The sequence below is a fragment of the Puntigrus tetrazona genome, chromosome 5 (assembly GCF_018831695.1).
Source record: "Puntigrus tetrazona isolate hp1 chromosome 5, ASM1883169v1, whole genome shotgun sequence".
Classification (NCBI taxonomy): Eukaryota; Metazoa; Chordata; class Actinopteri; order Cypriniformes; family Cyprinidae; genus Puntigrus; species Puntigrus tetrazona.
This window is the reverse complement of record NC_056703.1, coordinates 24724618-24746890: the sequence shown is the minus strand read 5'-3', so window position 1 is coordinate 24746890 and position 22273 is coordinate 24724618. Positions and strand designations below refer to the sequence as shown.

The 22273-nt window shown below is 36.4% G+C and overlaps 2 protein-coding genes across 2 annotated transcripts; both read right to left on the bottom strand.

Annotated features, from left to right (window-relative positions):
* Positions 1–328: 328 nt before the first annotated feature.
* Positions 329–15252, bottom strand: cldn15b (claudin 15b). Its single transcript, XM_043240469.1, has 5 exons — positions 14811–15252; positions 5832–5996; positions 1123–1204; positions 804–914; positions 329–668 (listed from the first exon to the last, which is right to left on the bottom strand). Exons 1-5 carry the CDS (start codon positions 15109–15111, stop codon positions 548–550), a joined length of 780 nt encoding a protein of 259 aa, XP_043096404.1. The 5' UTR covers positions 15112–15252; the 3' UTR covers positions 329–547.
* Positions 15253–16434: 1182 nt separating this feature from the next.
* Positions 16435–22079, bottom strand: LOC122344777 (mitochondrial fission 1 protein-like). The gene is made up of 5 exons (XM_043238344.1): positions 21958–22079; positions 21688–21820; positions 20022–20098; positions 19837–19942; positions 16435–17240 (listed from the first exon to the last, which is right to left on the bottom strand). The coding sequence occupies exons 1-5, from the start codon at positions 22066–22068 to the stop codon at positions 17143–17145; spliced, it is 525 nt and encodes a 174-aa protein (XP_043094279.1). The 5' UTR covers positions 22069–22079; the 3' UTR covers positions 16435–17142.
* Positions 22080–22273: the final 194 nt, after the last annotated feature.

Sequence of the window (22273 nt, the reverse complement as noted above, 5' to 3'; positions counted from 1 at the left end):
GAGTCTTGATTTGATTCCAAAGTGGTTTCTGATCAAGGGTTTTTTTTTATACATGTACTGACCATTAATATCAAATTTCTGTGCATTTTTAGATTTGTTATATTAGTCACATGAGCAGTTTAGTTGTTTGGTTGCTGATGACATCACAGACAGAGGCGGGTCTAACAGCATTCACACGTTATAATGAATCAGATGTTTTGTCCTGTCAATAACTGACTAATATACCCATAAAAATTCACTGACATGTAGAAAGTAAAATACTGAAAAAAAAACATGCATCAGAAAATCAAGTTTTCGTCTTTTCAAATTTTTTTTTTTTTAAAAAGACTTTTTTTTTTCAAGTTCTTGTACACAACCATTTATTAAAAATACTTATCGTAAAAAAATCCAATAATCTATTTACATATGTCAATTGTCCAATAAACCTTACAGAATATTTACATTAGAAATCTGATGTTTGACGCTGACCATATTGCATTGGGTCTTGCATTGTGTGTTCTGTTCCGTAAGTAACTTGACTTTGGATTCCAGGTATTCAGTAGGTTTCTTACACGTATGTATTGAGTCCATATTGACTGGAAGGGATGTTGGATGTCGTGGAGGCCGTCTGAACAGTATTGCTGGATTGAGGCTGGTAGCAGTATGATCTGAAGTTCTCAAGATGTAATCTGAACAAAATGGGAAAAAAAGATTGTTAAAACAAACAAGTGATGTGACCTGCTGTCAAACTGTCTTAGCAGGTTACTAATATGGTTACTGAAATGTTTAGTGAAAGAAGGGCATGTGTTGCACACTAAACCCACTTTTTTTCCTCTGGGCTGCGCAATCTACAGGAGCACAGCAAGCAGCTGCCTCCACATAAAGCCATGGCAGCTGAACCCCATCCGATGTACAGCCCTTCTCCAATTTCATACCTGAAGACATGAACACACATCTGACCTTACGTCACCTTACAAGACAAGCCAATTTTGTTTAAAACAGTGTTCCAGCTTTTTGGATATTGCTTAATTAGAAACCTCTCATAAATATGATGAAATGGGAAAAAAAAAAAAAGAAAAGGATTTTTTGAGTCTTAATAATAATAGTCTTCATATTAAGATAAAGACTTCTTATTTCACTTACTTTATTCCCGGATAAAGTGGGTCAAAGAATTCCTGAGTGATGTTGAAGGCGTACCAAGACACTGCGATCATCGTGCACAGACCTGAAAGATGAGTAGAACGTTTTAAAACAAAAGGTTTAATCACATGCTTCTCCTTTTCTAGACAATCCATCGTATGCCTTTTAAAGATGTTTATATTATGAACTTTTTGTAGATAGCCGAGACTAAAATGCAGGTTTACGATAACGGCGGCATTTTCTCGTTCTTTGGATGATCAGGAAGAGTACTATTCAAAGCTAGCAAACAACGCTAGTAAATTCATTTGTTTTTACAATATTATTATTATTGTTTCGTACAGTATATGTCGTGAATAGTGTGTTATTGTGCATTTTCAGTGTAACATTCGCCTTCTGTAAATCTGTACTGAAATTACCTCAAAAACACACCTCCTATGGGAAAGAAGAAAAATCACGACGGTGGGTTACATTTTATTTTCGACATTTTATCGCTTTATGCTCTGTATTCTGGTGTTATTTAAGACATAAAGCCATGTTTAAGTTTTAAGGAGTATCTAAGTCTCTCAGAGTCGATTATTTTAAGATGGAGGCTATTTACACCAAGTGCAAACAGCTATGGACTCTATTTACACTGATTGAAAATAGCAGTATTACTGAAGTCCTCCCCTTTAGTTGCACTTTTATATTTCACCACATGTCATCTACTGATATTTATACACCTTCCCTTTAACACATTGGCTGTGTTTCGATATTGTATACTTGTTTATGGCTTACTGCTTATTACCCACTACACAGCGCATACTGCCTACTATTTTTAAGGAATAGTGTGCAAAAGAGTATATAATAAGCACTAAATGTTTCAAAGTAGTATGCTAAATTGTCACACGACAAACACAAACATTAATTCAACGCAGCCGTCGAGGCTGTTACCTTACAAATGTGGACAGTTCTTTTTACAAAGGCATGTTAATAAGCCTCATAATAGTAAACGATGCAACGCTGCCCAATTTTTACTTGTTTCATAACTGATCAACTTGACATATTTGACTGAATCGGCTATAATCTGTTAACTGATCAATTACATTTTTGCAGTTACACTAATTGGAAAAAGTGATAGGCCTCTAGTTACACTAAATATGCAAATAATAAATTCTGTTTACACTAAAATAGCAGCATTTTCTTTAACAATAGGTGTGTAAATAGTAGTTAGATGGCCGATATACACCTTTTGCCGATCTAGGTAACGGTAACAATTTTAGAACAAAATATGCAAGGTTTGATGTGACATCAGCACGTGTAGCGCAGTTTATTGCGGTGCCTTTTTTCCTCAGATGGTTTATATTGCAAGATGTAAACTAGAATCTGTCAATTTGTCAGTTGCGCGCCGTACATCTCCTACCGAGGCCTACATAAACCAATGCAACCCTTCTTAATACCATGATGATGATGCCACGGCTATAAAAGCCATGAATATTACACAGAAATGCAGTATAAGAGAGCCCTGCATCACAGATAGGTGTCTCATTTAAGATTAATGCTGTTAATGAAGCTAGAACCCCAGTTAATACTCATTGCAACGCACTGCACATTATCTCTATCTGAGGCATTAACCAGACACAGTTACACAGATACAGTCCTTCCCGTGTGCCTACGGACATTTATACATTCAATCGTATTAACAGATAATATTAGCATAAAACAGATGATTTTAACCAACTCTTACTGCTTTCCATCTTCCTGCTTCGAGAGGAAAATACTAATTAGCACAGCTAATGAGCAAGTAACATTAAAAGAGCTAAGAGCACATCTGGTTGGGATTGATTCATTAGAAAAGAGGCCTATTTGAGACATGGTGAGGAGATTTGAACCTAATCCATTTATTACTATCACTTGTTGCAAAGAGAATGCTAACATTGTGTACATAGGACTAATGGCTTTTTGCTTAACGCAAATAACTACTGCTTTTAAAATGAATCCACATCAGAATAGTCTGTGAGCAACATCTGCTTAGTGAATGAATCTGCTGAAAGTGATTCAATTACATTAATAAAACCACCTGCTAGATTCTTGAATGAATCAGTCTTTTTGAATGAATCGAATAATTCCCTAACTCTTTCATCTTTCACTTATTGAAAGTATTAATCCCATAGCATTATTTATGCATTTATAATTGTTTTAAATGTATTCATGCCACCCATTTTCATTTAGAGGTGGTTAGCATAAAAACAAGACATCAAAGTTATTATTCCCCTTACTTTAAATATTCCAAAGTATTTAGATTGTTACTAAAATTAAGTAATCTAATGATAATCTAATAAAAAATATCAAAAACTATCTAAAACACTGAAAATATAGCTTATTTATAACACTACATGAAATATGTTTAACATCAAATCAAATTTTTATATTTATAAAATGTAATATCTTATCTGATAACCCTCTACCTCTAAACATAACCCTAACAAATACCTAGTGCAGAACACTAGATTTAAATATGATTTGGCCTCACTAGTCAATGTTCAAAACTTTTCCTATATCAGTGCAGATATTAACACCTCACGTGTTGTCAAACCTGTGTACTAATATAATAGGATATTCATTGCTTTGACCTAGTTACCTTTCTGTTACTAAATATTTTCTCTTTAAAAAATACTGTTAAACCACAATTTTTTAAATTAAGTTTGGCCCATAATTTATTCCATTTATTAATACATTGCATCATGGAAAATTGCTATGTTTGAGGTTTGTGTACTTTAGAAAAATACACCATGTAGATAAATAGGGATCACATTGCAGCCTCCACATCACTTTCAGTCAGCTGTGCGACACTCTTGGTAAACTATTGTTTAGTGTACAACATGTTGAAGATTAGCAGGCTGCTGATTCATTAAATGATGAGCTGTTTCCTCTAATAAACTGTTTATTCAGTATAATGAAGCCTCTCCTCCATTGACATCCATTATAAAAATGGCCCATGGTCTCCTTTCCCAAACACTGCCAGACCAGAAGTCTTGTGTATCGTTAGCAGGACAGACATCATTGTTCTATTAGGTATGTCTGTTCTGTATACATTCAAGATTGTTTGTTCATGCCTGTCTTTTCCGGCAGACGTTCTGTGAAGTAAAAAACAGCTGAAGACCTCGTCTTGTACTGCTTTAAAGTACTAGCTATATCACAGACACGACAGTAATGATGTGAATGACTGTAGACACTAATGTCCTGCCATGAACTGAATTCACATTTAAGAACCTAAGGTGGATGCCACTACCTTATCACCTAGATCCGTAATCACTCTTAAAACCATCACTCATCACCACTTCTGTCTGCTGATCCCTAAATATTGGCTTCTAATATTCAAATCCGTTAAAGGATTAATTAGATCAACCAGGAACTAGTTATGGACCGCAGCTTTAGCCAAATAACCAAGTATTGAGGTTTTTTTGAACATATTTTGTTGATTTAATTAAATAATTTAGTATTCACCATATCTCTACACCTAAACCTAACCTTACCCATGAGTAATACCTAAAATCAGAGGAAATTGTAGATGAATGACACTGCTTTACAAGCATCAAAAACTAAGCCTAAACTTCACAAAAACTACAAAATGGTTCTTCAAATCTGATTGGCTAATCACAAGTTTGTTCCAGGGTCAACAAAAATGTTGCAAAATCAGGTTCTGAATATTAGAATAATCAAATCCAAAATAAAAGTTTTTTTACATAATATACTTGTGTGTACTGTGTACAAATACACACATATACAATATATATTATATATTTTGAAAATATTTACATATATTTAAATATATTAATGTATACAACTAATTGTTTGACAGCACAAATCTGTATTTACAGTCAAGGCCAAAAATATCAGCACGCTTGGTAAATATGATAAAAGAAGGCTGTGAAAAGTTATCTGCATTGTTAATCCTTTTGATATTTTAAATTTCACAAAAAACGTAAAGCTTAATCTAAGCAGACCATCCATCTTCTGGACACAAAAAAAAACAGCGATAGGATGGATAGGATGCTACCATCCAAGACGAACGTAGACCATGAGAGGGCTCTTAAGCCCAGCCTTCATCCATAAAGTTCTCATAAAGGCCTACTGGCAAGCTCTTTCTTTTACAGCACATTTTGTCCCTTTGTGCCGCAATACATGCAGAGACCCCCTATGATGCATGGGTTCAAGATCAGGTGAAGCTACTGTGGCAGGAGATGCAACGGCTGGGGATCTCCAGAGTTTAGGGCAGTGGGGGCAGGTGCGGTGACCCAGCTCAAAGTGCTCAAAACTCAACAACATCATCCAGGTGAGTAGGAGGATCAAACCCTCCCAAATAACATGTAGTGATATAGGTGCTGTTTGAATATTTTCTGCAATTCTGCAGCTGTGGTCCTTGAACCCAAGTCAACGTAAGCAGTCAACGTAAGCAGAATTATATATATATATATATATATATATATATATATATATATATATATATATATATATATATATATATATATATATATATATATATATTTGAGAACTTTGAAGAACCTATATAACTGAGAACCTAACTATGAAACTTCACATATTTCATAGAGTCAACTATAATTTGCTGCCCTGTTTTCATCAAAAAGCATGAAAACTAACCCCAACCTTCCTTATACAGTATATCATGTACAAAGACAGTCATCTTTTAATGAGGCATGTGGTGATGTTCTTACCTTGAAGTATGAAGAATACACCTCCAGCCCCAGCAATCCGACCCTTCATTTTGTAATTTTCCCCTCCTATTTTGGAGCACTGCATACCCACTAGAGTTGACAGTAGTCCAAACGTGCCCAGGACAATGGATGTGATCATTAAGGCACGACATGCTTGGATATAACCTGAAAAAAGAAAATAATAGTTGAATAGGAATAGTTGCAAAAGGTTGCAGAGGTTCAGAAAATTGTTATGACAAACCCAAACCATATTTTTACTTACAGTGTATAACATATTATTATTAGGCCTATAATAACCAAGATCTTGGGCCTCATTTATAAAATGTTGTGGAGAAACTATCCTAAATTTGATCTTACTATCGTGTCTTACAACAGAATTCTTGAAATGTCACAATAGAACATAGAGAACATAAATTTGACCCTTTCATCCATTGAATCAGCTCATTTCAGATTTGATACTTGCTACAGGTCTCAAAAAAGTTGGCACGGGGCAACAAAGTTGAAAAAGCAAGACATTTTGAAAAGATTCTGCTGGGAGAACATCTAGCAAATCATTTTAAGTCAATTGATATTAGAGAGTATATTTACAAAACATTTTACCTTAACACTAAGAGTTCTCATACAGTAAATAGTAATAAAAGTTTTTGGCTAAGAGTTTTCTCTTAAAACCTATTCAGAAAAATGATCCAAAATCAATATTTAAACTTTTGATTACAGACAAATCAAACAAAGTCACATTTACAGTATTTATATAGTGCTTTTAAAACTACAGATTACCAGTACCAGTACCAGTAACGTATAATGACAAGATTACATTTCATGATTGAATTCAGAGACTGTCTAGCACTACTCAAGATCTGTATTTTAAAAACAAAAAGTTCAAAGGGAGAATAGTTTATCTTTTGGGTTAGACTGTACAGAAATTGAAATGTAAACGCTAATAAACACTATACTCATAGTCATGCAATTCAAATGTTGTTAACATTAAAAACATTATGTATGCATAAGTATGTATAAGTATTATGTATAAAGTATGTATGTATAACATTAATAATAATATGCACGGTTTGATGTGATATCAGCCAACCAATCATTAAACCTTGGTGGCGTGATTTATTGTAATGCTTTTTTCCCCAGTTGGTCAGAACAAGCATGGCAGACTTGTTACTCTGTCAGAGACTTATACATAATAACATTATATTCATATAAAAACGTTCATTTCACATTCAAATGAACATTTTAAAATGCATGCTAAGTATCTCTAATTAAACAAGTATATAGTCTAATTGCCAGCATTTATGCTTCTCGTAAACAATAAGTGGATCTGCATATAAACATTCTTTTTATAACTGTAGAGTAATCATGGTTGAATGTATGACATATAAACATAAAAGAAAACCAAACTGAATGCAAAAGCAGCTTCTTACCCAACTGGTTGATGAAAACAAGGTTAGAAAATTTTGGGATAACCTCAAAAATCTACTCACTTAAGGTGATACATTTTTTAAAGCTCATTATCATCAAATGCTTCTAAAATGTTTACGTTCCAAGGCAGATTGCTGACAACAGTCATTTTAGGATGGCTTGGCCCTACTGACTTAGGAGTCCTCTTCACTACCATTTCACTAATTTAGGAGCTAGTTTTAGTGCTAAAATAGATCGTAAATACTAAATAAATACTTTACCACCTCATCATTTGAGGTGTGTCATGGGTTTCATGATAACAGGGATGGAATGTAAATGCACAATTTCTCTAATCTCACTTTTATTTTCCAGTCCGAGCTAATTTAGTTTTTCCAAAAGGGAGTTTCTGGAACTAAAACCATTCCTTGTACCTGCGTTGCAAACACGCCAATAAGTACATAGTTTCACAGTTAGTTTGTGTACTATGAAAATTTCCTTCAGTGCAAAAGACCCTACTGAGTAAAGTAAACTCATGCAAGGCATCAGGCTGTACACACTTTTCACTCACAACTGTGTTGCTACCAATCCTAACAAAGTCATAAATTTCATAGTTGACACCACAGTCATTGGTTTTATTACAATGATGAGGCCGCTTACAGAAAAACACAAAAAAGTGTCTTAACTGGTCACATGGTGTGAAGCTAACAATCTCAACCTGTGGAATAAAGAGGACGAAAATGTGCATGTGATCATCTCTCGTCTTGCTGGTTTATGACTAGCCACTCAGCAGAGACTTACAACACACTGCACTCCCATAGCGCCCTCTATTGCAATCTATCTTGAATGTAACAGACAGCGAACCTACAAGACAGCAAACTTCTCCAACATTCTAAGGTGTTTTGTCATAAAGTACCCTCACAGCCTCCGAATCTTTTTAATTTCTACTCCATCTGCCAACACAAGACCATCTAAGTACCGTATCTCTTGCTTAAACAACTCAACCTTAGCAATGGCTACTATATCTCCAAGTAGAGTTATCTTTAAAATTGTCACATCATGCTTGGTGTGACTCCCAAATGGGACTCCTATATGACTGCCCCCTTTTTTGAACCTCAATCAGTCAAGTCTCCAAGGTCAAGCTGGGCAAGGGGTGAGGTTTCTTCACTTGGCTCAAACAGAACTGTAGGGTCAGAATTGTTGAGGTTAGGAGGTACTTTACATTTTACATTGGCAACCTGACCAGGCCAAATGGTAGCATCTTGCGGCCATACCCTCACACAAGCTGTGTCTGCGTTTACTAGGTCGTCTTGTGTATTTCCAGTGCTATTGAAATGCAAAGTGGTAAGGATGCCTTCTTTATCGCTAGTTCCTGTCATTAACTCTGAGATTACATTAAACCCCAACAGGCCTCCAACTGTAACTGACTGACCAGAAAGGGCCTTTGAATGGAGTGCTGAGTCCCATTGTATCTTGGTAAGCTTAATGCCTTAATTTCAGAAACCCCTTCAAACTAGGCACTTCAAGCATAAATAATTTTAGGTTGTGGAAATGTCTGCAGCCGATGCTGTCTCTTCTTCTCCCCACTTGAAAACTTTACAAGCTCAGAAGCATATCATCAGTTACATCTTCAGCAGCGACAAGTTGTTTAAACTTCGCGACGAAGTTTACTGTGCTTGGGCCCCATACCCTGGCAAACAGTTTGAAGAAAAACTTCTTGAATGGTCTTAGCATCATTTATCAGCTGTGCAGTGTATGGAAGCAAACTGGATCTTTTGTCTATGGCCAATAACATGATAAAGAAATTGCTGCGGAATGTTTATTTTCCCCTTGGAACAGTTTGGAAGAGTTCAGTGCTACTCTCATCACCTAAGTGAGACTGCAGCAGTCCTCTCTTTCCATTAACATCTCCTTGAAGTGACCAGGTTTAGTGATTTTTAGCATCCCTTTGATGATTTCAGTGTTTGTGTAGACCAGTGGTTCCCAACCTTTTTTAACTCACAGCCCACACAACCAAACACATATGTTTCCGCGGCCCCCTGCAAAAAAATTTCTCGCTGCTATATTTTCTTCTTTTAGGTTTATTTTGAGTCTTTTCTGTGTCCTGCTTACTTGTAGATGAAGTATTTTCCTTTTTCAGCGATCCCGTTGTCAACCATTTATCCATGTTTACATCTGTTTTGGCATGTATGCAGCAAAAATATGTTACATAGCCTAAATCGGCGGGTTGTTTTTAAACCAATCAACGACCTGGAATAGTGAACGCATAGTAACAGTTTATTATTATTTTTTGTTATTTAATTAATTATGATATTTAATTATTACTACACATTTTTACGCACATTAGCAATATTATTATTTCTATTGATAATAACTGGCGGCCCCCCTGCAATACCGTTGCGGCCCACTGGGGGGCCGCGGCCCACAGGTTGAAAACCACTGGTGTAGACCCTCTTCAATTTGTCTGCATAAAGCTGTTAAAGCTAATCTCAGAAGTGGAGTCTCCAATCTGACCTTCATGGACTCTAAACTCCCTCTCATGAGAGATATGGCAATTCCCTCCTGAGCATCTGGTCCTCTTTACTGTTTGGACTTGCATAAATCTGAAAAGGAAGTGGAAGAGTACTGGAGTACTGGAGTACTCTTATCACATTATAGTCCTGCACGTGCACTGCATTCTCAAAACTCCTGGCCATTTGATAATACCTAGAATATCAAAATTTACTGCGGGAGGTAGATCCTTTTCCTATCTAGCACCTAAACTCTGGAACAATCCCCCTAACTCTGTTTGGGAAGCAGACACACTCCGTCAGTTTAAATCTAGATTAAAGACACATCTTTTTAACTTAGCCTACACATAACACACCAACACACTTTTATTATTCAAATCCGTTAAAGGATTTTTAGGCTGCATTAATTAGATCAGCTGGAACCGGGAACACTAGTCCTAAAACACAATGTACTTGTGACATGGTAAAAAGAATGGCATCTACGCTAATATTAGTCTTGTTTCTTTCTTAATCTGTTTCACAGTTTGTATCCAGACTAGCACTATCAGAACCCAGAGATTATGTTCATCAGAGACCAGAACACCTAGATGCGCTCTGTGGACCGATCACCAGATCCTGATGCACACACACACACAAAGTCATTTACACTATCTGACACAGCTGCGTTTAAAATATAACTGGAAGTTAAGTGCTGGGCGTCCGGTCAGAGGAGAGTCTGGTTTCTCCCAAGGTTTTTTTTTCTCCATTCTGTATGCATGGGGTTTTGTTTCCTTGCCGCTGTCGCCTCTGGCTTGCTTTGTTGGGGACACTTAACTTCTAGCAACTACCGTCGAATTGATTACAGAGACCGTCTCTGCATTTAATAACAAATTGTTCAATCTCATCATTATACATCCCTGTCATTGTATTGTTCTGCTTTATATTGTTCAGTGCTTTGATGCAACCTGTGTTGTTAAAAGCGATATATAAATAAAAATGATTGACTGATTGATTGGATGGTGGGGACATGGCGTAGGGATTTGTAGCTTGAATCTTTCTGCCAAGCTCCTCTTGGATCTTCGTGCGTCTGCTGGTTATGGGTGGGTATGACTAGTAGTATTGTTGTACAATCAGAACGGCCCTGCTATGTGCTGGTATGGTTTAATTTGTAAAACTTATCACCAGATTTCATCTCTCATTTACCATCACGCCAACCAACGAGCCACCGTTAATGACAAGCACACAACAGAAAGGAGTCAATGCAGGGATCCACAGCAAGATGGTCTTTGGATTATTTGGAATGAGCTCCACTCCTCCAGCAGGTGGCGCTGATCCCAGACAAGCTCCCAAGAACTGTAGTGGATACAGGACTTCTGCATTGTCTGACAGTTAAGCATTCCCAGCAACCTGTGGAATGGTGGAATAAAGACAGGACAAAAACGTGCTTTGATCAGCTCTCGTCTTGCTGGGTTATGACCAGCCACTCAGTAGACGACTTACAACAAGCATTTACCCATGCAGAAACAATATTAGTGGTATCAATTGTGATGAACCAACAATTGAGGCATCACACGCACATTAGGTGAAATGAGCGTGTCTATCTGCCTCTGCTGAACAAAGATAAGAGAGTGGCCAGCTATAACTGAGGACCTCAAGTGGACAGAAAAAGAGTGGGACTCATTTACTAAACAAACGTATGATAAAAAAAAAACTAAATATGGAATTTATCTATATGGACGTAAGCGGTGGCTACAATCAAATGTCACATCTGGTATCAGCAAAGCTCTATATGAGCAAATACCAGTGCAAAGAGCAGACCAATATACAATCATCACGCCATGCACCTGTAGTGCAGAGAAAAACCAAAAAGTTTATCCATCCATCCAAAAGGAATAAAATAAATAAACATATATAATAAAAAAATATATTGAAGGCTACAGAAACATATTAATGAAATATGTTTAAGTACTTTATATAATTCACCTGATTGCACAGATCGTTACGCATAAGAAAGAGCAGGATATACTATGTACAGACAAACAACATTACTCTAGCGCTGCCTGAAATTTATTCTGCTCTGAATACCTGCGTCCTCATATTAGGACATTATATTTAATGAATTTCACAGTTTACCAAATGATTGGATGTTTCACCATGACCACTCCCCCTCTTCAAAAATGTCTGAAATTCATTTTGTGACACTCTTATGGAAAATAATAATATTTTGTAATTCTTTTAAATCTGTCAAATTTTTGGATGGGATCATGTGACCTCTCTCACCTTCCTGAAAATGTTATGGGGTTTCAAACCAAAATATGACTTTCTGTTACAAAACTGGATGTTGATTTCCGATACATGATGTCATCTCATATAGAGTTTTCCTGACCTAACATGCAGGGGTCTGCAGTCAAAGAACTAAAGCACAAACTTCATCATCTAGTGGTGGAGTGCAGTGCGGCCTGAGACTGCATCCTCAGTGCTCTGTTGGTCTTGATAGATGCAGAGAGTCCTATGTTTACTCGCATGATTAGTCGAAGTGAGGGACCTGTAGAGGTAAGCTTCATAATTGCAGAGGAGATAGCAAGAGCATTCAGGCCCTTCAAAGAGGGGGAATTTTTAAAAAGCTCTTGAAAAGGTATGTGGCGTTGTGTGCCTGGACAAAAGGCAAGCATTTGCTAACATCAGCCTTTCCCTGTAACACTATGCTGACTGAAATTTATTCTGCTCTGAATACCAAGCGCCATTTAGTTATATTTAATGAATTTCTATACATGTCACATAGATCCAGCTTAAAGAAAATCCTAAGAATATTCTTGCATATTCATTGGCTATTGATGAAAATACAGACAGGATGGACATCATTCACCAGGAGGACTTCTGTGGAAAGGTGTTGGACATGGGACATGTAATGACAGGTGTGAACAAAATAGGAGACTTTATTCGTTCACAGGGATTGAATCACAGGCAGTTTAGAGCACTTTTAGGATGTGCCATACCACACATATCTGGACTGAGATTGCTCGTTTCATGGAAAGCAAACAAAAGGTCATCCATGAGCTTGAGGATGAAAAATGGCTCAGTGACATAAAGGAACACCTCACGCTCTTAATGTAAAACTTCTGGGGCCGAAAGCAGCTGATCACTGAAATGAGAGACTTTGTGTTTCAAATGCTCTCCATAATGAAGCTGAACTAAGACATCCCACATCTCCCCTCACGGACCAGCATCTTGTCTCTGTAATGAAAGTAGCTATGGCAAAGGACACAATCGTTTCTGCAAAAAGATGCGGAGTGTCTGGTAAAAGCAACCAATTTGCGGTTTTGCCTTTTTTTTTAAATTAAGAGCTACTTAAAGAAGTTATACAATTTCAGATACCATTTGTTATCTTTATACCATTTATCTATAATAGCCTATGTTTGTTAAATTGTTTTGCTTTTTCTGAAAGTTTCAGTTATTGAATACTGTTTTGTTTAACATTATGCTCAGAGCATTTGTTCTTTCAAGTAAAAGTTATCTTTTCAAAGAAACAGCTTTCCATTTGTTTCCTATATGCAATATTTATATAATGTTTGACTATTTTGCTTTTTTAAAGTTAATATATTATACTATGGTTTAAAAAAACCTCTACTACTGTTTTATGCAGTTATCCTGGTCAGAGCACTTATTTTCCCCAATAATCTATATATATATATATATATATATATATATATTTATATATATATATATATAACACCCCTATATATATATTTTTTTTTTTTTTTTTTTTTTTTTTTTTTTAACACCCCAGGAGGACCAGGCTTTTTCCCCTTTCACTCCAAAGGGCCCTTTTTTGGTGTTTTTTCCTTCAGTAAATCAATTCTATAAATCACCCTTTTGCGTCTGTCTCTATCTTCAAACATTTAGCTGGTTAAAATATTAAATTATTAAAATATTAAAATATGAATAAAATATTGTTGAATCCACTGTTGGATGTTCAGCCCGTAATGCAAATTTACCAGGAGAACCCCATCAAAAATATATATTTGATTTAATGCCTATTAAATAATGTATAATGTATATTATGGGTGCTGGAGAATTAAAAAAGCAAACAATAACTAATAACAATAAAATGTTTCGTGTCTGAGCTTTTAGTGATAAAGAAGAGACTGGCCGTATTCTACCAGACAATGCTGTCTTTCTGTTAAATCCCCCTGGTTTGTGAAAGTTGGTGCTTAGCCTAAATAGCACATGTTTTTGTGAGCGTTTCTTCTGGGATGTTGAGCGCGGGAAAAGGAGCGGATAAGATATACAGTGTTTCTGAGGGAGAGGGCAGGCGCTCAACAGGAATGTTATAAAGCTAGGAGAATACTTCTTGTGTGCAAAGGAAACAAAAATAACGACTTCACTTAACAATTCCCCTTCCCGCGTCCCGATACAGCACTCTTTAGAGAGCATCAAATGTGTAAAGATACGTTGTGTTCAGATCCAAGCACGTTCAGAGCAGCAGGCGTTCACATACTTTTATATGACACTGTCAGTGCTGTTTATGCAAGAAGTTCATTAAATCTCTCTCTATCGCTTAACATTTGAACACTGCAGCAAACAAAATAGTAATTTAAAGCTTTATATAGATATATTTATGTTTCGGTGCTTCATTGTGAAGCGCTCCTATAGAAAATTATAGAATTTTCTTAAAGAACGTTTATATTGTTTTATAAAAGCATAACGTTTTGTTGATATTGTGAATGTACACAAAGGTACACAGCTCTGAGTAATGTATTGATGTAAATCTGTGTGTGTGTGTGTGTGTTTCTATGCTTGCTTTCAGCCTGCGCAACGCGCAACAGGCAAAGCACCTTTTGGGGGGTTTCTTTTATTCAAAGAAGAATATAAAAAAATAACCGACCAGTTTTTGTCTTAAAGGGTAGAAATGACTCCTTGTTTATAGAACTGTATAAAAGCAATATTTCGCTCTTAAATGGGCTGTAACGTTTTGCTCATAAACAACCTTTTCTTTTTGTTTCCAACATTTCAGCTGCAACGCTTTTTAATAAACAGGCTAGCACTGGCGACAGTAGCAGCAGTTATTGATACAGTTATGGCATTTTACCTGGTAAGGCGAGCATGGACTGAAAACTCCAGCAGTTGAAAGTACCGGTGGAGTCATCTGCACAGGACATCCAGAGGTTCTCAAAGATGTCGGAGGTGATGATGACACTGTCGTCGTCCGTAGACACTTTCCACGAGTGATAATGCAATGATAATACAGCAGACCCGCACGCCAGAAACCCCAAGAGAAGCGCGACGATTTCTAATATATCTTTCATATCTGTGGATCTTCTTCTTTCCCGATGAGTCCCGCGCGGCTGGAGATCAGTCTGTTGTCTGTTGCGCACAAACTTCCAGGACATACACGCTACTTGTCTATCCGTGTTACTCGTTAAACGCAAGCTCAGCTTTGCTTAAATCAGACAAGTACAATAATTAATTAACAAAATCGATTTGTATACATCGCCATGAATTTTATAATAGCACTGTGAGCTATGTGTAGTGATCACTTCAATTATATGTAGCGCCAATAAATGGAATTTAACCTCGTAATGAACATTGGGGGCCGTTTATGATTTTATTGTGCTGCAGTCTATGACTAAGCTGTTTGATCCAACACCCAGTAGCTGCCAGAAGTTATAAATACGGTACTTCACTGAAAAACCTACATTTACCAGACTCCTTTATCCAAAGAACCACAGCCTACAGCAAATATATACTGGTTTATAGCAACGTTCCAGATAAATGGATTAATTCATAACTATAGACTTAAAATCCAAAATTTCTTTTAAAATTGTGGGGTTCTGAAAACCCATTAACTGATGTCTACCGCACCGTTGAGTTTACTTTGAGGATAAGTCTATTAAAAGACAGAGATTAGAGAGCAATCTTTTTACAGCTGTATTACCCGTATCTTTGACTTTTGTTGCCATGGGGTGGGGTTGGTTATTTCAGTTTACAAACTTCAGTGAGTCACGCAGAAAGAAATAACACTGGGGTCACTCATCAGATAATACTGTTAAACAAGCCATCAGGGAAGTGAGGAAAGCATAATGTTGTTGTGAACAGGATGGGGAGATATAGCAAAATATATGAGAAATGCACAAGTGTTTATTTACCATAATCATCCAAAATCATGAGTTTAATTTAAAAAAAAAGTGATGTCCATTAATAAGAATTTTAAGTTAAATTTTTTTATATATATTTATTAACCACAAGGTAGTTTTGGATGATTTAGATGTTGAGAAAAAAAATTAAAAGGTAATATTAAGATGATACTAATTTCACTAAACTGATTTTATTGAGTATTTTAGGCCAGTTCAATCAGTTCAATAAAGTTCAAGTTAATCAGTACTTGACATATCATAAACTAGGCCCTTTTTCCATTTTTTATGACAAGGACTTGATGATAGGGACTTTCCTCAATATATATATATATATATAATGAATTAATAATGCTAAATTATAGTTGATGTTACTGTATGACGAGTTTCACTCTTTATGCAAATCCAGCTGAACCGGCTATCATTCTATTAAAATAAAGAGAGGAGCCTTTGATGTTTTATCAGACTGATAATTAGACACCCCTCCACTATCTTATTGTTTTTTTTTACTAGGCTATAGGCTTTGAAAGCATTCAGGCGCGCACTTAATAAATAACTGGATCTGCCTTTGTCACACCACAATAAATGCTCCCCTGACGATGTGAACTTTAACTTCAGCAAAGGAGGAGTGGACAGATGTTTGGAAGAAAAGAGTTCAAAAAACAATAACAAATCCTTTCAAGATACATATAAATCAAAGCACTGGCACTGAGAAATCTCGTGTGTGAATGAGGGAAAGCATGGTGTTTGTTCTCATTGAGTTTTGTCCAGCTGTGAAGAAGCCACACATTCAAGCCCATACTTGCCAAAGACTGAATAAAACACAACGCTTGCCGGAACTTTACCTCAATCTCAAATTTCATTCCCAAAAAGAGATTTGTTTCCTGGATGACTTCCTTCCTCTCTTATTAAAAACACTATTTGTATTCAAATGTTTTCAACTAAACATTTTATATCAGTCAGCCACTCAGCCAGTGAAGTACAGTACATTTGTACAAATATAAATAAGAAAAAAACTATTACAAATACAAATAAGTTAACTATAATAATAAAACTATTAAATACTATGTATTATTTCTCTATCAATAAATCCCTTTCATTTACACTTTTTTTCTGTTCTGCTATAAGTGTGAGATTTTTCTGACTAAAAGCATTGTTTTTACCTGGAGGAAAAATTAGCATCAAGCGAATTAATGGATTCTACGTCAGTGTCATGATGACTCCAAACCCAAAGAGGGTTTAATACTTTTCTAATGTGCAAGGCATCATGCTTTTGCTCAGAACATCCTTTTATGCAGATTTCTTAGCCACAGCTAAACCAATCAGACCAGCCAATCCAGCCAAACCCAGTCCAATGGCACCAATTATCACCATTCCAACCAGCCCATCTAGAAAACAAAACAATGAGAAGCACGTTAGGTTCTCTGTTCAATCGGCATGCATGAAGGATTCATATGGTCTATATACCAGGGTTTTTTTTAACATTTTATGTCCCTCATCATACGTGTGATTCAACTTATCAGCTAAACGTGGTGTGTCCAATGAGGGAGATAAGTAAAATGTACAGTGGAGATTCAACTGAAATCGAAACTTGTGCATTTTTTAAGCCTATAATGTGATGCTAAACCTACAAAAATTGTTTAAAAAAGAAGACATTAGTGTCACAAATGTCTTTAGTCAGAGTCTGCAGTCCATAAGTTTAGTCTCTTTTGATGTGTCTGTCAGTCACAACACTGGTGTGGAAATTTACTGTATTTTTGAATTAAGCTGCTCTTTTTCAGTCTAATTAAAAGAGAGGCATCCCTCAGCAAATGCTACCTGCAACCCAACAGGCTGTAGGTTTTCAGTGTAACTGTGCTGATGTACATCAACTAATACAGAAGGAAGGTTAGGATTTTTTCCAAACACTAATTGATATAGACTGTAGCCATGAACATTTACCATACCGTTCATAGCCATAAGGGCCCAGGCAATGGCATTTGACCTTCAGGATTTTCTCTGTGACTGTTGCCATGTCTTTTAGAGTAGTCTGTTGCTCCAGGGACTGTATCCATGAACACAAATCCAAGTGTGAATGAAGGAGTTGATGATTTCAGATGAATTCTTTGTGTGAAGCGGTCGATGTAGATCCACCGCCACTGTCTCGTTATATTCTGAAGCCAAAAGCAACCCCACAGCAGGCTTTGAATTTGTCCTCTTGTACTTTTGCATTTGTCACCTGGAGACATATTTTCTCTTGAGTGTGTTCTTTGTTAGCGTCTGATATCGACAAAGTAATGTCCAGAACTAGTAAATTTAGGAGGAATAGATTTGTTTGAACATCACTGCACTGTCCTTTTCCACGTCCAAAATGGTCCCTTCTTTTTTCAGTGATGATTTATTCAGTGAGAGTGTCGACCTTGACAACTGCTGTTTCGATTAGGCATTTTGTCAGTCCTATTTTATTTGGTAATTTGACATTTTTTGTGGAATATACCAAATTGCCATCACTGAACCGAAAATGGTCTGGAACTGTTTCAGATTTCAGATTGCATCAACCGGTTCTCTTGATCTTGAGAGAGGTCATCAGTAGAGTTTCCCAGCCATTTCTCCCCACACACAGTACAGGTACAAGCAGTGTCAATAATTGCTGATCCTAATGATCCCAATGGATTAGTCCCTGTTAATGGCTTCTTTAATTGTCCAATTTGAAACATTACATTCTGTTTTCCTATTCCTTTTGGTCTTTGTTCAGTGAAAAATGCCACATACCGGTTCACTTGTATTCCATTTGACAAGCCTCCAAAAAACCTCTAAAGAGCCGACTTCATGGATGAAAACGTCAGCACTCTGCCAATAGTCCAATAGCTGTCCAATAGCTTAAACGCCAGCATAGCATCAGGAAGTGTTCTATTATACTTTTTCAAACGATTGTATCGCTGTTCAACATCAATTATGTAGTCCGCCACGGAAATCAAACTATTCTTCATTATTCCAGCAAAAAATAAGATATGTGCGGTCCTTTTCTCTTTTAGAAACACATCGCCCATCTTAGCCATCAGCATCACCATACCAATATTACTGTCTAAATCCTCCACAGGTATTTCCATCGCTGTTTCACGAGCTCTCCCCTCAAGCTCCAAGGCAACAGTGAGGGCTTGTTTTTTTTTTAATTGAGTTCAGTAACCTGCATTGAGACTGGAAATTTTTCCAACACTCCTATGGCCTTGTTTCATCACATTTTGGCAAAACTTTAGAATTCGCTGCCATCTTTAACCATTAAATAAACACGACTTTTACTTAGCAGCACTTTATTTCCCCTTTCCATCTACACACACATAAGCAACACCCTTTTGACCACGCACTCAGCTTTTTGAACCAGTTTAGATAACGCTGTATTTATTCATTATACAATAACTCATATCAGTCACTCTAATGATTTAGTGTTTTATAAACACATAATCCTTTCTGGATTTAAATCTGCCATCAAAACGATACATTTATTCATTCCATCTACTGTGAGAAAAGGCCATTAATGATCCACCACCTGCAGCATCACACACTATATAGCCTACTAGCTGGGACTCCTTCTTTATGTTAAAGACGTCACATTTTGATGGAGCAAGATGCTTAAATTTCCAGTGAAAACCTCCCTAAACTTCCCGTTTGTGAATCAGGTCAAGGTAAGGACACAGTTCTGAACACTGACTGGTCACGTACTGGTCATTCTGTGTGTAATGTGCTATATAAATAAATAGCTTTAAGCACACTTACAGCGTATATATATATATATATATATATATATATATATATATATATATATATATATGTTTACAGTGTACTTTCAATCGACCTTGAGGTAATGAGGTAGGGTTAAGTTTAGGAGTAGGTTCAGAGTTAGTACCCAACAGTTTTTGTACTTAAAATAAAGTGCTACCATTATTACTACGCTCTTGAATAAAGAAACTGACTTCCGTTATACGAAACAATAACACTTAAGCTCACCTTTCTTCATGGCTTTATCAATAAGTTTCTCCAGTTCCTCAGCTTGGGAATTTCCTGGTTCATTCCTCAGTAAAGTCCTGATGTATTTCAGAGCTCTCTCATATTCCTGGAATTAGTGTAAATGAGGAGAATTAGAGCAAAATGATTCCAATATAAGTTTCCAACAAAAACCTCAAAACTCCAACCTTGAGCTTGTAGTTGGCAACAGCCAGGTAAAACAAATAATCCCGCTGGTCATTCTTGGTATCCGTATGGATAAGCTCTGGTGAAAGATAAAGCATTTTCATATTTGGAATTATTAGCAAGACAAAATTATGTAAATGTTACATTTTAACAGAATTCTGGTGCAATTCATGGAATTTTTCAAATGTCTCTTTCTCTTGTCTGCAGGGGTGCTATCTATAATATTATATTATATATCCTGTTAAATATATATATATATATATAAATTGAAATTACATTTTGTAAGTGAGTTTTGTCACATCACTGATCCAACTATAGTTTAGTGGCAAACTTTCTATTAAATGTAATGTGTGTCCAGCTTGTGTTCCTGTGTGTACTGTCTGTGTGTGTGTGTGTGTGTGTGTGTGTTAACAAGAGCTCAGGGAGCTACAGGTGGGCAGAACTTTTACCCTTAATCTTTTCATGGTCAGAATATCTTGGCCAGGCTCATTGACCCCGTGTCCTATTCATTATGCCCACGTCTTTTATTTCACTTTGCCTAGGGGTGAATACAAATCACTCAACAAGATAGAGAACTACGAATGTGTCACTGCAGTAATTACTTTGCTTTAACCTAATATACTTCACTTCAACTAAAGAAAGCCCGCCTCCACACAAATCAAACAATAACATTTATGACCTTTCATTGTCCCTCCTATCAGATAAGATAAGAAAGTACAGTTGTCATGTAGAACCCAGATAACAATCTCTGTGACATTAAACTACTGTGAAGTTGCAAAATAACCTTTCCGTAATGTTTACTGAACTAATGTGATTAGACGGCTCATTGGATAGCTGCTGGGTGAAATGATAAGAAATTGAACAAGTATGGTATGGACAGGAAGCCATTTACACCACTCATTACAACATAGGTTTAAACAATAAACACATTCTTGCTGAAAGGCTACACCACTTCACACGGTATTACTATATTTAGGTTTAGCGTGGCATGTACTAAATGTTACACAATGGGGACTCGGTCACACCTTGTGAATTTCACGTGGACACTTCAATAGTCTGAACTCAAAGAGCACTCATTTTAACAGAAAACCATTTCATGAAAGCCATAGAATTGCTTCTGCTTTTAAAACTCTCTTTAGTGAAGGTCAACATTTTTATGCAATGTACTCAAATTGCAAAGCAACGTACTTGCAACTAACTGAAAGGACACGAATACATGAAGTTGATAAAAACCAGTAGCTGTCCAAATAAAAGAGAACAGACATGGCTTGAGGGCGCTTCCATAAAAATATTAAATATAAGAAATTTAACTTGGCCACAATAAGTTACTGCAATAACAGCACTGACCTTTTCTTTTAATATTTTTATTGTTTAATTGGATTATTGTTTGTGTTTGCACTGGAAGCTTAATTATCAATATTTTTTTAATCTATTAAATATATATAAAAAATGTATCGTTTGCATATTTGATTTAATAAAATCAGGAATTCAGATGTTCTGCAATGAGGTTTTAATTTTTTATTTATTTATGTTTTTGCCTCAGTTGTTCTTATACAACAAGACTTTTCGTTTTTCCCTTTTCCCAAATAAACGGACTTTCGTTGGGCTTCTGACTGCTTCCAGTGATGTTGCACAATGTTTAAAACGGCTTGAAAGGGCTTCAGTTACCAGCGAGCAGAACTGTTCCCTTTTCGATGTCCTCCGGGTGTTTGCTCCTGATCAGACACCACGCGTACTCGAACTGTGTGTCTTCAGAAACAGAGCCCTTTGACACCTCTGCCTTGTATTTCCTCTCGAATTTCTACAAATCAGAATAATACACACGTGAACGCGTCTGCACGATAAACCTCGCTTGGGACTGATCGTAAGGGCGGCTAAATATTTCTTTTTTGTTTGGGGATTATTTCAAACAGACATGAGGGAAACGTCAGAAATTACCTCCAGATCCTCGGGGACTACAATCTCACCAACAACTGCTTCCATGATAACGGAAGTAATGTGTTTACTCGGGACGCTTCTTCTTCTCTGGGTTTTAATGTCAGTTTTCATCTTTGGTGTCACCTTGCTGCCATCTCCTGGAGCCTGTTACTTCTCACGGTCCGTCTACTTTTGCGTCCGGTAGTCTCTCATTTTTTAACCCAGACTTTTTTCCTTTTTTTTTTTTTTTTTTTTTTTTTTTTTTTTTTTTTAGGACGGTTATCATATTTTTAAATGCTATACTAATAACAAAATTGAAATTAGAACCATAATATCC

Excerpts from the sequence above, each read along its gene's own strand:
- cldn15b (XM_043240469.1), bottom strand. The coding sequence starts at position 15,111 with ATGTCCTGGAAGTTTGTGCGCAACAGACAACAGACTGATCTCCAGCCG. Across the intron at positions 5,997-14,810 it reads GTCCATGCTCGCCTTACCAG|GTTATATCCAAGCATGTCGT; the intron begins GTAAAATGCCAT and ends TTCTTTTTTCAG. Across the intron at positions 669-803 it reads CGCAGCCCAGAGGAAAAAAA|ATTACATCTTGAGAACTTCA; the intron begins GTGGGTTTAGTG and ends CATTTTGTTCAG.
- LOC122344777 (XM_043238344.1), bottom strand. The coding sequence starts at position 22,068 with ATGAAAACTGACATTAAAACCCAGAGAAGAAGAAGCGTCCCGAGTAAA. Across the intron at positions 20,099-21,687 it reads GGGAACAGTTCTGCTCGCTG|AGCTTATCCATACGGATACC; the intron begins GTAACTGAAGCC and ends ATCTTTCACCAG. Across the intron at positions 19,943-20,021 it reads TTGCCAACTACAAGCTCAAG|GAATATGAGAGAGCTCTGAA; the intron begins GTTGGAGTTTTG and ends CACTAATTCCAG.